At 64.8% G+C, this 15,063-nt stretch overlaps 1 protein-coding gene across 3 annotated transcripts in view; it reads left to right on the top strand.

Annotated features, from left to right (window-relative positions):
* Positions 1–15,063, top strand: part of Dok7 (docking protein 7) — a 31,145-nt gene that overhangs the window by 2,110 nt on the left and 13,972 nt on the right. For 2 of the 3 annotated variants that reach the window (XM_046423544.2, XM_046423545.2), the window contains exons 3-4: positions 5,807–6,037; positions 7,792–7,992. In XM_046423544.2, coding sequence (XP_046279500.1) covers positions 5,807–6,037; positions 7,792–7,992 — 432 coding nt within the window. Of the gene's footprint in view, positions 1–5,032; positions 5,064–5,806; positions 6,038–7,791; positions 7,993–15,063 lie in introns of those variants that run through there. The other variant, XM_046423547.2, reaches the window with a different exon arrangement.

Here is a 15,063-nt window from a genome sequence, read left to right as displayed (position 1 = left end):
TGGAGGGCTGTGGGGGCAAAGGCCACAGTGGGCAGGCATGAAGGCCTTGGCCAGCTGTGGCCAGAAGCTGGGGCCTGCTGTGGGGACGGTGCTTCTCTGGACAGGGTGGGCCAGTGCCTGTGCTGGGTACCCCGAGAGGCCAGAAAGCCCTGTCCCAGGTGCCCAGTGGGAGAGCACCCTGGGGTGCAGCGGTGCCTCTTCAGAGCACAGGAGCTTCCCAGGGGGCAGGGCCGGCTGGCCTGCGGGGCACCGGGGGTGGAGGGTGCCTGGGTCAGGTCTCCCAGTAGGGACAGTGCGTCGGCACCTCTGGGTTCTCCATGTGCCCAGCAGCAGGAGGCAGAGTGCCCGAGGCACGCAGGACAGGAAAGGGAACCAGGGCCGGGTCAGTTGTCCCCAGGGGACTGTGCAGCCAGGCTGGGGACAGGGTGGGCACTGGTGGTGCCTCTGTGGATGGACGTCTGCCCTGCCACTGTCCTGTCGTCCTGGAGCCTGGCTCTGGTTTCTACGGCTGCCCCTCCCCCAACCGCCCCCCAACTGGTGGCCTGCGGCCCCCCCATCTTGTCCAGTCCACAGTCCTCACTGGAGAAGGGCTCTCCCCACCCCACCCAGCCCCTCCCCAGGTTCCAGACCCCTGATCCTGGGTGCTGGGGAGAGGACGGCCGGCGTCCTCTGTCAGAGGCATCCAGGTCCTTGGGTTTAAAATGCTGACCCCCCTCTGAGGGCCACGAGCCGCGTCAGGCAGGAGGTGCGTGCGTGGTGGGCTCAGGCCTCTCCACTGCAGCCTGGGGGGCCTCTCCTAATGAGGCCTAGTGGGCGGGTCTGCAAGAGCCAAGCCCCATGGCTGCCGAGAAGGAAGGACAGGCTAGCAGGTGGGCAGCACAGGACCCTTGCCGCAGCACCCTAGGGAGTCTTCGTGGGACTGTGCTCCTCAAGGCTGGGGTTGCCTCCCGGCGCAGGGCCGTCCACTCCCCTCTCTGGGCCTCTAGGCGAGGGCATCGGGGTTCAGTCCTGGCTGGGCCTCACTGAGACTGGGACCCGGAGGGGCACCACTCTGAGGCTGCCCGTGAGCCGCTCCTGGTGATCCCTCTTGCTTGGGAAGCCCCCACGAGGGACCTGAGTCCCGGAGCTGGCGGTGCCTTTGGGGCATTGTAGACCGGGAGGTTTCTCAACCTGAAGGATCTGGCCCAGGACATGGGCCTGTGGGAGTGGCTGGGCAGCCAGGGAGTGGGCAGCCAGGGAGTGGGTCGCCCCTGGTTGTTGGCTGCCTGTGATCTCTGCTCTCTGCTCCTGGAGGGCTGGGTCCCCAGCTTGGCCCACCCACCAGCAGTCTGCAGGGGTTGGGGCTTGGGCAGAGAGCTTGGGGAGCCCTGCCTGCAGGAGGACCCCCGTTTACATGGTCTTGGTGATACAAGACCTTGAACCCAGGTACAGGCACAGGTAGCTTCGGGATGTGTGCCCGGAGCCCTGGGGCCACCTGTGCTGCCTGATCCCTGCCTGGGACTGCTGGCCTGTGCAGCTGGCTACTCTGCTGACCACTTCCTCCAGGTGTTAGGCCCTGTGGGCCCTGGGGTCACTTCGGAAGTTGGTGACTCTTGCTTTGGGTCATTTGTACTCCGCCCCCTTCCCTGTGGGGATGAGGTGACATCTCAGCCCCTGGCTAAGGAGGGGTGAGCTGGCGGCCAGACTTCCTTTCCCATGGTACCATCACAAAACAGGGCCACACCCAGGGCCCAGCTTCCTGCAAGCCCCATCCCAGGAACAGGATCTCCTGGGCCCAGAATCTGGCGCGGCCCCCGTGGGCCTGCCAGGAGAGCTGCGCCCCTGCCCAGCATCTTTCTTGAGCAGCTCAGAGCAGCGCTCGGCCAGCCGACGCCCAGGGTCTGGGGAGGGTGGACGGAGAGGGGGCAGCCGGGGCTGTGGGCCTGCGTGCTGAGCCCCAGCCACTCCTGGTGACCTCCAGGCTCTCTTGTGGTGCCAGCTGTGGTGTCGGGGGTGACCACTGTGAGCACAGTAGGGTGCTGCTTTCCCGAGTGCCCTTGGCCTGCCCTGTGTGTCCTGGGAGGCCCCAGCAAGCCAACCAGGTCAGCGCCCCTCGGCCCCTGCCGGGCCTCTTGGGCTGCCCCAGGCTGCTGTGTGCTCAGCAGGGTCCCTCAGTCTCCTCCAGGGACACTGCCTCAAGGTCACTCTGACCTCCAGGGTGCGGGTCCAGCAGCCGCGGCTCTCTGCCTTCCTGCGGCCTCCTTGCTGGCCACTGGACCCTGCAGTTCCTCTCCACGGGGAGGCCACTGCCCTGCCTCTCCCTTCCTGCCTGGGCTCCCAGCCCTGGCTGCAAGGCTTCTGTGAGCTCATGACTCCCGGTTATTTTTACATCTCCAGACGCCTGTCCAGCTGCTGCCCCGTGTCCAGTGGGTTTCTCAGCCTCTCTCATCCAGGAGAGACCCCCATCCTGGCCCCCAGCAGCCTCCCAGGCATCCCTCCCCCGCAGATCCACAGAGGCCCCTTAACCCTTCACCCTCATCTCCTTTCATCCTAGAGGGCCTGTGGTCTCCTGTCCAGGGGGCTGGGAGAGCGATGTGGCCAGCTCCAGGGTGTGGGCAGGCCTCTCGCCTGGGGGCAGGAGCTCTGGGGCGGCCGTCACGCCAGGCCACACAGAGGCTCAAAGACCAGCCAGCCCAGCCTCTGGGCCCAGGGCCCTTGGAGCTCTCTGGAGCCAGGACCCTGAGCAGCTGCCTGCACGGCAGCCCACTCTGCCTCCCTGTCTCCAGTGCTGCCCAGCCCTTGGGCCCTGAAGAGGCCATGCTGCCTGCCTCTGGGATGCACTGGCCATTCCCTCTAAGACAGCACTGTTTCCTGTGGAGCTGCAGGGCTGGGCCTTCACAGGTGGTTCCCTGCCCCACCTGAGGTCACCTGCCCCCTCCTTGTACAGCACTTTGATGACGATTGTCCTGGGTGCTGGCTTGTCTGTGTTGCTCCTGGGACAGCTCTGTGGGAGCTGGGCTTCGCGGCTCAGGGCTGCAGGAAGGCCCAGGCCAGGACGGAGCCAGGAAACAAGGGGCTATGAACCGCGGGTGGGCCCTGGGGCCCGAGTGGGGGAATGACCCAGCCAGGCCCACTCAGTGTTCCTGTCTTTCTTCACTCCCAGCCCAGCTGGGTGTCCACCTTGCCCACCGGCCCAGGGCAGAAGTCGTGGGTGGGGGGCCCGGGGTCAGTCACTTGCCTTTCAGCCCCGAGTCCTTCAGGCTTCTGTGCTGAGGGCCTGGCGGTGGGGCTGCTGCTGGCCGCCCTGTGTGGAGACTCTCAGAGGCCTCAGTGGCCAGGCCCAGCTCCCAGCTAGTGCCTGGACCCTGTAGCTGGGCTTTCTCCAGCTTTCAGGGGAAAAACAGAGGCTCAGAGGCTGAGGACGGGGTAGGCAGGTGGGGCTGAAACCTGGTCACCTGCACCCGGGGATTGAACTCAGGGGCACTCACCATGGAGCCACACCCCAGCCCTATTTGATATTTTTTAAATTTAGAGACAGGGTCTCACTGAGTTGCTTAGTGCCTCCCTGTTGCTGAGGCTGGCTTTGAACTCGGGATCCTTCTGCCTTAGCCTCCCAAGCCACTAGGATTACAGACATGTGCCATCCTGCTTCGTAAGTGAGCATTTTTGTGAGTGTGTAAGAGTGTGCAATTGTGTGTACGCCCAGGTGTGCATGGGAGTGTGTGTACTCGAAGGCATGAGAGTAAGCACACGTGTGTGTGCGCCTTTGTCTGCCGATGCTGTAACAGCCGCACAGCCCCGGTGGCCAGAGAATGACAGGATCCCTCCTTACCATGGGCTCTTGCCCAGCAGGGGCTGCTCTGGTTCCCAGCTGGCACCTCCTTGCTGCCTCTCCCTCACCCGGGGAAGGGGTCCTCAGGTCCTCCCTCACAAGCCCCCCCCACTGAGGCTCTGCCCTCACGTCCTAGGCTCTGCCCAAAGCCCCGCCTCCAGATACATCAGTGCCTGAGCGGGCACAGACATTCAGCCCACTGTGGGTGTGCCCCTGTGGGTGTGGGTGGCCAGGACTGGGCCCTGGGCCTCATCCTTGGGCTCTGCCCTCCATGGTGACCCCAGCACCCTGCACCCAGCCTCAGCTGAAGTGCGTTGAGGGGCAGACTCAGGTTGGCCCGCTAGACAGAGCCCAACAAGGACAGGCCGAGATCTGCAGGGGGCTCCGCGAGGGTGGGGTCCTTGTGCAGGCTTAACCTCCCCGGGGGGGGGGGGCAGACCTGCTCCGCAGCCTGGGGCACAGGCAGGGTTCCCTGGGGGTGGGCAGGTGCCCTCTCAAGCCAGCACCACCTGTTTGTAAATCACGCTTTATTGGAAGCAGCACAGGGAACTCAGCCCTGCTGCCTGTGGGTGGTGGTGACGGGCTGCCAGGCTGCCTGTGCCTGTCTTGGTGCTCTGGTGATGGGACGGGGACATTCCCATGAGAACTCACTGTTGCATTGCCCGGGCATCGTGGTCCTGCCTGAGATCTGGCCTGCAGGCATCCTGCTGGCCCCGCGCGGGGGCAGGTGGCCTCTGTGGGTTCTGGTTCTCTTCACCTGGGGGCCCTCCTTCTCCATGTTGTCACACTGAGGTGCCAGCGAAGGATTCTCCAGTAGGCGGCAAAAGTCCCGCTGCCCACAAGCCTGTGTTTGAAAGTGACCCTCCAGGTGGGCACAGGGGCCACTGGCCTGCACTCTTCTGTCACTAGGAGGACAGCTTTGAGTAGTTGACACAGAGACCATGTGGCCTGCAATGCACAGACTGTCACCCTCTGGCCCTCACAGACAAAGCTTGCTGACCATGGGCCTCTGGTGGTGTCCCTGGCTCCAGGCTGGGTCTCTGGTCCTGGTTCGAGAAGCTGGGCCGGGAGGGAGGTAGGGGAGCTCAGGGCTGTGTGGGGGATCCTGCCGCAGCGGTGTGTGCATCCCATCACCTGGGGCCTGGGGTCTCAGATGGGTTTGCTGGGCCTATTAAAGAGGAGTGTCTGCTTCCAGGGCCTGAGCCGGCACCGCCCTGTCCTGGCTGGGCACCTCCGACCCCCTCTCCTACAGGTGGGCGAGGGGCTTGACTCCTTGAGTTTCATGTGGGATTTGGGGTCGTGTCAGTGCGAACGTGTTTGGTGTTTGCATTAGGTCCCTAGGCCGACACCCTCCTCCAAGACTGGGCACCCTGGGGTCCTGGAGCTGTGGGGGACCTGGGTGGGCACGGGCCACGCTGAGCAGTGGCAGTGTTGGCAATGACATGTCGATGGAGACCCGAGTGTCCTGGAGGGGCCAGGAGGTGAGACTCAGGCCTGTCCCTGCAGCCAGGGGACAGGTGGAGGCCTGCCGCGCTGCTCGGGTGGGACCCATGGTCCAGTGACACTCCTCTTCCTCCCCAGGGCTGGGCTCAAGCCACAGCCTGGGAGCCAAGAGAATGGAGGGGAAGCAGGCGTCGGCGCGTCAGGCCAGAGGGTGCAGCCCAGGCCTCAGAGCAGGGAGGAGGCCCATGCAGCTGGGCAGGCACTGTGCCTGCTTCCTAAGTCAGGGACCACAGCTCCTGCAACCCTAGGCCAGGGTGGGCTCACAGGCCTGGGCCGAGTGGTCATCCGGGTGGAGTCCAGGCCCAGCCACAGTGATGAGGGGGCTTGCTGGTCATTCAGGAGGGGGCAGGGTAGATGAATGGCTTTCTTGGTCACATCTTAAGCCCCAGTCTCTTTCCAGCTGTGCCATGTCCTCCCAGGGGGTGCTGAGGATGGGGGCAGTGGGCAGTGGCATCTTGGTGGACGCTCCATGGCCTCTTGCCTCCTCTGCAGATTGCCTGCTCATGCTGGCCTACAAGGACAAGTCTGACCGTGCCAAGGGCCTCCGGGAGCGCAGCAGCCTGACCCTGGAGGACATCTGTGGCCTGGAGCCTGGCCTGCCCTATGAGGGTCTGGTCCACACGCTGGCCATCGTCTGCCTGTCCCAGGCTGTCATGCTGGGCTTCGACAGCCGCCAGGCCATGTGCGCCTGGGATGCCCGCATCCGCTATGCGCTTGGTGAGGGTGAGTGCCCGGATGGAGGCCCCGGGGAGGGCTTCCCGCACAGTACCGGGGCCCTCTCCCATGGGGACTGCAGGGGCAGACAAGACCCGGAACTGCACACAAATGAAGGGAAGCTAGTGGACACCTCAAATGTTGTCCTGCTGGGCCTTGAGCTCTGTGCTCTGGATGAGGGGTCCCGGAGAGCCAGACCCTGCCTGGGGGTGATCAGACCAAGGATCGGGGTGGGTTCTATGGGGGCTGCGGGGTTTGTAAGCTCCCTGGCCCAGCTCCATTGGTCCAAGCTGCCACCCATCATCTCCCAAAGTCCTGCTCTCGCTTCCTCCTGGGCCATGTGAGCCTGGGCTGTGCAGAGCAGAGCCACCAGCCCCCCGGGAGCCAGAGTCAGGGTGGGAACGGCTGGGCAGGGAGGAGGGCGGTGGCTGAGTGGCCAGTGGACAGGCAGTGAGCTCGTGTGCCTGAGGCAGCAGCTGCCCACAGAGGAGTTTCACGGAGCTGGGCCACCCTGGGAAAGGGCACCTGGAGCTGGGGCCCTGGGGCTCTGCAGTGTGGAGGGGAGGCCTGAGCCGGGCCCCGCGCGAGGAGGGGGATGGCAGAGCCAGGACTCAGCCCGGCGAGGCACGGGCCTTGGGCACTGAAGGTCCGAGTGACAAGCACTACAGCCTCTCAGGCCTTGTTCTCCGAAACACCAAGACCGGGGCCACCCGTCCAGGTGAGCCCCTCCAGGGTGAGCCAACTCCAGGCTGTCAGCCACGGCAGGTTCTGCCCGTCCGTCTGCACACCTGGGTGTCCTTCCTGGGCTCTCTGCAGGACTTCAGTTCTCACACACCACAGTCACACTTCAAGGCCCACCGTGAGCTGCCCACCCTGCCCGACCTGGGGCCAGACCCGGGGCAGCTGGCAAGAGGACCCTGCCTTCCCAGGAAGCTCACAGTGGGGTTCTGGCGTGGCTCTGCCATGGCCCATTATCTGGGTGGGGCAGTGCCCACCCCACTGGGGAGGGGGGCTGCCCAGGCACCTGTGGAGACACCTTGAGAGGAATCCTGAAGAGGGCGGGGGGGTGGGCTCCGGGGGATGGTCAAGGCCACAGCCTGGAGGAGCTGGGGACCCTGTGGCTGGGGAAGGAGATGGGGTGGGCTGGGGCCAGGGCTGGGCACCCGCAGGCAGGGGGCCGTCACTCAGGGCGCGGTCTACTTTCTGAGGTGGGGTGGCCTGGGGAGAGAGGGAGGCGGGGGGAGCTCACGGCGGTCCTCCTCTCAGGAGCTTGCAGGGGAGGGGCCCAGCTGGGGTGGCGGGAGGCCAGGAGCACCCCGCTTCCCCCAGGGGAGGAGAGGGGACCACCACCCAGAGGAAGGTTCGTGGCCTCCTGAGCACCCACGGCCAGGCTGGCCTCCAGCGCAGGTTTCCCAGTCCATGGCTGCCAGGGCGGGGCGGTTCCAGGGAGGTGCGCTGCGCACAGGTCCTGACCCCGCGCTGATTGGTCCTGTCCTCCCCGGAGCCCCCTGAGGCCATGACTGTGTGGTTGGCACGGGAGGGGGTGGCCAGAGGTCAGGCCCCTCCCAGAGCTCACCCTAGGCAGCCCCTGAAAGATGGGAGGGGAGGTCAGTGGGCCGTGGCAGGCAGCCCCACTGCCTCCTGTGCTGCCCAGCTGGGTGGTCCACTGGCCAGGAGAGCATCTGCCGGGGCCTCCCCTGCCCAGGCCTGGGTGCCACGTGCCCACCCTCCCTGGGTGATGCGCTTTGCCCCTGCCGCCCCAGTGCACAGGTTCCATGTGACAGTGGCTCCCGGCACCAAGCTGGAGAGCGGCCCGGCCACCCTCCACCTCTGCAATGACGTCCTGGTCCTGGCCAGGGACATCCCTCCGGCCGTTGTGGGGCAGTGGAAGCTGCCTGACCTCCGGCGCTACGGGGCTGTGCCGAGTGGATTCATCTTCGAAGGCGGGACCAGGTGTGGCTACTGTAAGTACGTGGTTGCATGGGGCCCAACCCGGGGGAATCCACCCCGGGGCCACACTCAGGAGGCCTGGCCCTGGGGCTGCTCTCCTTCCTGTGGTGCCTGGGGGAGGGAGCAGAGGGCCTCTGGGTCTCCAGAGCCAGGCCCAGGGTCTCAGCCATTCCTGGCCTGTGTGTGAGGTCACCGAGCGGCAGAGCCTCCTGTTCAGATTGAATGGGAAAAAAAAAAAATTAATGGAAGCATTTTGCGAGGGCCAGTGAGCCACCCGTGGGTGCCACATGCAGAAAACACATTGAGGACCAAGTTTCCTCCTGGACACATCAGCCACTGGCCCCCTGGGCCACCTGGAGCTGTCCTCTGTGCAGTGGGATGGCCAGGCCGTGGGAAGGGGTGGGCCTGGGCCCCAGGTTTGTGACGGCTGGACACCCGGGCCCTGATCCATGCTGAGTGACCAGCCAGGGGGAAGCAGGGCCAGCGTCTGGCTGAGTGGGTGGTGGGTACTGAGGGGAGGGTACTTCACTCAGATCCTGAGGTGCCCACTGGGGCACTGTGGGGACAGGCCGAGTTGGGCAGATGGATCAGCACGTGCAGACCTGCAGGCACTGCAGGAGGGAAGAGAACCCTCGTCCCCTCTCCAGAGAGGCTGCTTGTCTGTGCTGGCTGTCATGCGGTGTGGCCTCCTGGGGCCTGGCCTCCTGTGGGGCCTGGGTGACCACAGTCAGCGTGCTCTGTGGGAGGAGTGGGGCCTGGTGAGTGTGTGCCTGGCACCAGCTGGGCTCCCGGGCCCTGATGGGCACCCCTCTGGGTGGAGGAGTGTTGGAGTGCACAGCCACCCTGCTCATACTCTCGTAGCTTCTTGGCAAAGGGAGTAGATCCTGGCCGCGTCAGGAGTGCGGTTGGCATGGGAGGTGGGTGGGAAGGGCGTGGCCCTCACCTGGTACTCGTAAGGCACCACATACCTGGCTCGGTGCGGCTGGGTCCATGAGGGTTCACTGGCCACAGGCTGTAGCAGCACCTCCATCTCTGGGCAAAGCGAATGCAGATGTGGACGCAGGTGGTGCTGGGTGCTGCCTGCTTGGCCCCAAATGGCTCAGACTCGGGGCAGCCTCTTCTTCCTTGGGAGCCCCTTGACGGGGGTTTCCTGGAGGCTGCTCCAAGCATCTGAGCAGGGAGACTGTGTCCTTGTTTCTCCGTGGAGTTCCCAGGTATCGGCTGCCACGGTCAGTGGTGGTGCTGGTGAGGCGCCTCCCACAGGGCAGCGCGGGGCCTGTTTCCTTGGAGACCTGCTGGTTGGTCCTGGACAGGACGGAGTAGGGCCCCCTGGGTGTTTTTCCTCTAGACCTCAGAATTTGGAATCCTCTCTCTTGGTATGGGTAGGCCCCTTTCCCCCATAACCCACCCAGCATGGACCAGTGGCTCCTGGGGCAGAGGCCCGGCGTGTGGGCTTCCAGAAAACCAGGTGAACTCTGAGGGGAATGTCTGTGCTGCACAAGGCCCTGGGTCAGCTCCGCGCTGCAAGAATCTGCCTGCAACTGAATCTTCTGGGTGCCGGGCGGCCTGGCCCCGGCTCCGACACTCTTGGGATTCTGTCTCTCCCAGCTCCAGGCCTTGCTCAGACCCATGGGTCACTGAGAGCTGAGCCCTGGAGTGCGCAGGTCACCAGTGGTGGCTCTGAGGGCAGGCTGAGGGCCCTGCCACTCTGCTCGCTCCTTCCTTCCAGTGGGACAGGCTGGCGGCTGCTCTGGTGGTGGACTGGGGTTGAGATGCCACAAACTCCCTCGGCCCAGCAGAGACGTGGGTGCAGCGTGGGCTGCTGGTGGTAGCCGAGGGTCGTCACCTGCCACACGTGGGCAGACCTGGCCATCCTGGAGAGGACCTGCAGGCTAGGAGGGCCCTGGGGCATCTGTCCATGTCTTGGGGCTGCTGTAGCAGGTGACCACAAACTCGGTGACCTTCATAGTCTGGGGTCAGAAATCCCAAATCCAAGGCCAGCAGGACCTCACTTAGGGCTCTGGGGAACTGGCCGCCTTCTCACAGCCTGCCGAACTGTGGCCAGGTCACACGGCCTCTGCCTTTGTCTTCTCTGTCTCCTGTAAGGACAGTGTCACCGGGTTTAGGGCCCACCTGGGTGGTCCAGGTGGTTTCCTTGAGATCCTTACCCTAATGACATCTGCAAAGACCCTTTCACATCTTTTACAGGCCACCATTCAGACACCATGTCTCTAATTTGAAACATAGCATCTGTGTCCAGAGAGCGGGAGAGGGAGGAGGGGTCATCGGAAGCTCCTAGAAGACCCTGGGGTATAGAATTAACATCCTCTCCCTCTCCCGGCCCCGGCCCGGCCCTGTGACCTCCAGGAACGATGCCTTCCAGCCCCCACCCCAGACAGCGATCCAGAGGGCAGAGGGGACGCTGGCCTGGCGGCTACTTTTCTCCACTGTTTACCTGTTTACCCAGGTGGAGGGAGGCTCCTGGCCACACCCCCAGCCAGGCTCAGTGGTGGGCAGCGGAGAGGTGGGCCCTGGGGAGGGTAGGCCTTGGGAGACAGGGGACTGCGATCCAGGCACTGGGGTGGCGAGAAGGTTCTTCAGAGAGGACCATTCAGGACCCCAGCAAGGGCTGCACGGGGGTCTCGACACCACGTGAGCCCAGCCAGCCACGGCCAGCATCACCCCGGGGTGCTAACAATCCAGCCACCTGGGCAGATCCCAGGCTGCTCCGAGCCTGTGGTCAGAGGCACCTTGGTGACTGCCCCTCGGGGATCCCACCCGGACGCTCTTGCTACCTGACTCCTCCTTACAGGGTCCCCAGGATGAGTTCTCTTGGGTCGGACAGGGCACACACTTAAGAGGACACTGATCTACTTCCACTTCTAAGTATGGACCCTGTGCCGAGCACCATGTTGCTAGGGTCACAGTCACTTGGCGGTTGGTGGCATATTATAAGGTCATGATCTGAGACCTGAGGCCACGGGTGACTCTGACACCTGAAGCACATTTTCATGGTCTCCATGGGGCCACGGGCTGGGGGACTGCAAGAGAAGGGTGGCTGGGAGGGGCGGGAGCTGGCTGTGGCCGGGCCTTGCGTGGGGCTGTCTGGGTGTCAGGGAAGAGCCCCAGCAGGTGGGAGGCCCCAGGTGCAGACAGGTCTGGAGGAAGAGGCTGGGGCCAGGAAGGCTCTGGTTGTGGTCCAGCGCGAGCAGGTGAGGCTGACCCCGGAGCAGCTGTTGGGGCTCCAGGCACACTGAGCAGGTGGTGACGGGCAGGGAGAGGGCGGGCGGAGGGGGACGGGCTCTTGCTGAGGTGCTGGTCCAGGACAGGGGCTGGGAGGGACAGTTTGTTCCTGTGGAGCCCCCACCCCATTTGGTGCTCTGCCCTTGGGCAGGGGACAGGTGCGGGTGCAAACATGCCATACAAAGCCCTGCCCCGGCCCCTTGCTCTTGGCTGTGAAATGACACTTGTGAAGGAGGCCATCTGTGTAGAGTGGTGGCCCTGCTGACTCAGGGCTCTGGGCTCTGGACCCCTGCTTTGTCCCCATGTTTGTCTTCTCTGCCGGGCTCTCAAGAGTCCACCAGGCCTAGAGCTGCCTGGCTGCCTGAGGGCCCCAGTGTCCAGGGGGTCTTCGGAGCTGGCTGTCGTCCAGGGGGGAGCCCCCTGGGCCATCCCACTGGGCAGACAAGGACACTGAGGCCAGGGCAGCCTGGGTGTTCAGGGGGCGGTTTGACATGGGCAGGCCATGGCTGCCCCGAGTCTCTGTGACTGCCCAGAGGCTGTCCCTGAGCCCCAGGACAGCACTGTGGCGGCTGCCCCTTCCCCAAGGTGGCTTCTGTCTATGGTGAGCCTGCGCTGGCAGGGGAGGCCAGCCCCCCCCAGTCCCTCTCGAGGAACAAAAGGCCCTGTTGGGCACAGCAGGCAGCAGGCGGGGCTCCATGGAGCAGGACCAGCTCCTGGGAGTGCCGACACCTGCCGGCTATCGTGGCCTCCCCTGGTGCCGGTTGGCTGCAGTCTGACTGCTGTGCGGAAGGTGGCCTGAGGGGCAGGACGAGTGTCCCCCTGCCCTCCAAGAAAGGCTGTGTAGCCTCCGGGGGCCGTGTGGGCGGTGCACCTAGCTCGCGTCTTCAAGGGTGGGTCAGGTGTGGACACAGAGCCCAGTCGCATCAGGTTCAGATGCTGTGTGACTGGTCTGAGCATCCACCGGCCTCTCGGGCTCTCTGGGCTTCTCTCTTTCCCTAGCATGGACGCTGGGGGAATGAGCTGTGCCCACAAAGCGCCAGCCTGTGCTCTGACCTTATGATTATGTGGCAGACCCTCAGGCCAGCCCCTGAGGGACTGACAGGACCCTCTGTCACCTCAGCCCCCTGGGTGGCTCCACTCCAGGGTCACTTTTCAGCCTCCCAAGTGTCTGGAGTGGCCCCTGGTACCTGGGTGGTGGTCTCTGGCTAAGGGGGCTCTGAGCTCCTGCATCACTCCTGCGCGTGGCTGAGACAGGCCCCCAGGCTCCTGTCCCACTGTCCCTCCTGTCCACACCTGCCCAAGGCGGGCCACTTGTCCTCTTCGGAGGATGGGCTGGGAGCAGGCCCTTGGGAGACACAGGGAACAGTAAGAGCCAGGCCCACCTTTGACTCCTGCGGCCAGCAGGCCACCCTGGTCAGCAGGGTCCACGGAGGCCCCCAGCCGGGCAGGGTCTTGGGCGGCACTGCCATGCTGTGCTCAGGAAGGAAGCACATGGGTAGGAGTCATCGTCATCATGAGTGCAAGCTGTGCCTGGCATCTGGAGGGGACCGTGGCCTTCCTCAGCAGAAGGGGAGCGTCCCTACCTGCTCTCAGGCCAGGGGCGGAGGAGGCTCTTGAGACCCTGCAGCATGACCCCCGGCAGGGAGCACCGCGGCCGCTCCTCCCCCCGTGGCCGCTCCTCCCCTCGTGGCCGGAGCAGGGTGTCCGTCTTGTGGCTGCAAGGAACTGCCTCAGAGCCGGGGCGGCTGGCGCTCTGCCCCGCGTGTCCAGGCCCTTCCCACCCCGGCTCTGTCTCCCCACCTTTCACAAGGCAGGAGCCACCTTGCGCCCGTGGACCCCACGGCCGCCTTAACTCTGGGGTCACTCGGTCACTCGGGCCGTGGCATCGGGCTGGCGGTGGGCTGCCAGGGCCAGGGTGACTGCAGCAGGGTAGGCGGCCGCTCGTGGGGCGGCTGCTTCTCAGAGGGCACCGGGGGCCGCGGGCCACTCTGATGTGGTCCCTGTCCACCAGGTGTCGGCCTTGGGTTGGGACTGTGGACAGACGAAGCGCCTTGTGGGGAAAAGTGCTGGGTCCCCAGAGCGTCCTGGGTGAACTGCTGGCTTCCCGAGAAGGGCCGGGGCTGGGGACGGGCCTCGGACGCTCTGTGACCTGAGCCTCAGTCAACGGGAGTCCAGGAGCCAAGGGGAGTGAGTCCGCCTCCTGGTGGGGGTGACAGGAGCCTGGGCGTGTTTGTGGGGTGGGTGGCGAGAGGGGGCTTCACAGTGGCTGGTGGCAATTGTCCTGGGAGGCCTTGCCTTGCTCTGAGGGCTCAGGTAGACTGGCCCTCGGAGATGGACGTCCTCCAGGCCCCTGGAGTCAACCCTGCCGCCATGGTGGGGTAGCTAGTGGGACTGCCACATGGGCACTTGGGGCCCGGACTGGCGGCTGCTGTGCGCAGGGCCTGCCCAGTGACCATCTCCTGAGGGCAGGACTCTGCAGGCTGAGTGGACGCAGGACTGGCTCACCCTTCCGTAATGTGGCTTTTTATAGTCGGGGGACTGAGTGTCCTGCTGCCTGTGCCAGCTGTCGGGGAGCTTGGGACTAGAGGCCAGGCCCTCTGTGAGGGCTGGGCCAGGCTGGCGGAGCCTCATGCGGGTGGGGTGGCGGGGGAGCAGGGTGCCAGGGAGTGGGCCCGTGAGATGGCCTGTGTTGGCCTGCTGGCCTGCCCTCCTGGGGCACGTTCCTGTTCCACTGCCCAGCTCGAAAGTCCTATTCATCAGAGAGTTTCGGAGTCAGTCCATTGTCCCCCTGGGTGGGTATCGAGGAGGGCACCACCTCAACCCATGCCACTCTGCTTGTCAATAGCAGCCCCTCGCCCAGAGCAGGACTAGAAGCTTGTGGTGCCAGGTACTGCTCAGTGGGCCCACTGACCTGGGCTTGCGTCCACCTGGGCTGTGTGACCATGTATAAGTAGCTTGCTCTCTCTGGGCCTCAGTCTCCTCATATAAAGCAAGAATGGTACTGTTATAAGTCTCCTGATTTGGAGGTATCACGCGATGAAGCGTCCACAGTTGTGGGGGCTGCTCTCCCCTGCTTACCCTAGCATGGTCACCCAGAGGCCCGGGAGCCCTGGGGGGTGGGCCAAGTCCCTGGACCTCACGGCCCACATTCAGTGAAGGCAGAGAGCGACTGGGAGGCAGAGCTTTGAACACAGAGGTGTCTGGACTGCCCCTGCCTGGTCCTGCGCAGCTTTGGGGCCTTTCTCTGGGCCCTGGGCAGAGGCTCCAGGGGAGGGCTTCTCCAGTGCCGACTGTGCTGAGTGTCCGCTCCACGTGCCGGGCTCAGCAGGTGGGTGCCGCCAGCCTGGCCTCCCATTCACGCGGCCAGCGAGGGATTCCATTCACCCTGGGCCGGCTGGGCGCCCGAGCCGGGCGGGGCACGTGGCCTGGGGCCTCCCTGCTGACTCACTGCCCAGGCCTCTGCAAGCAGGTCCTCCGCCCAAGTGACCCCAGGCTGATGGCACGGGTCCTTCCTTCTACTGAGTGGGCAGCAGGGAGGCAGCCCAGGCACAGCCATGACCTCAGGTGCATCTTTCTATGACAAGGCTGGGGAGAAGGGAGGCTGCTCACCGTGGGGAGGTCAGCGTTGGCCACTTGAAGGCCGTCTGTGGGGCGGATGCCTTCTGTGTGGGTGAGGAGCTGAAGTGAGGGCCACTGGTGTGACTGGGGTCAGTGGTGGCCATTCTGGGATGTGAGCCCCGCTCCTGGACACCGGAGGGAGCCCTGACTGGACACGCCTCCTCCACCTCAGAACCACTCTAGAAGGAGTCTCTGGTCTTCTGGTGCATTCGAGGAAACCGAGG

Source organism: Marmota monax, unplaced genomic scaffold, assembly GCF_021218885.2.
Source record: "Marmota monax isolate L192 unplaced genomic scaffold, Marmota_monax_Labrador192_F-V1.1 WCK01_AAM20220418_F8-fsc00009, whole genome shotgun sequence".
Lineage (NCBI taxonomy): Eukaryota > Metazoa > Chordata > Mammalia > Rodentia > Sciuridae > Marmota > Marmota monax.
Note: the sequence above shows the minus strand (reverse complement) of the source record. Positions and strands in the feature narration are given on the sequence as shown.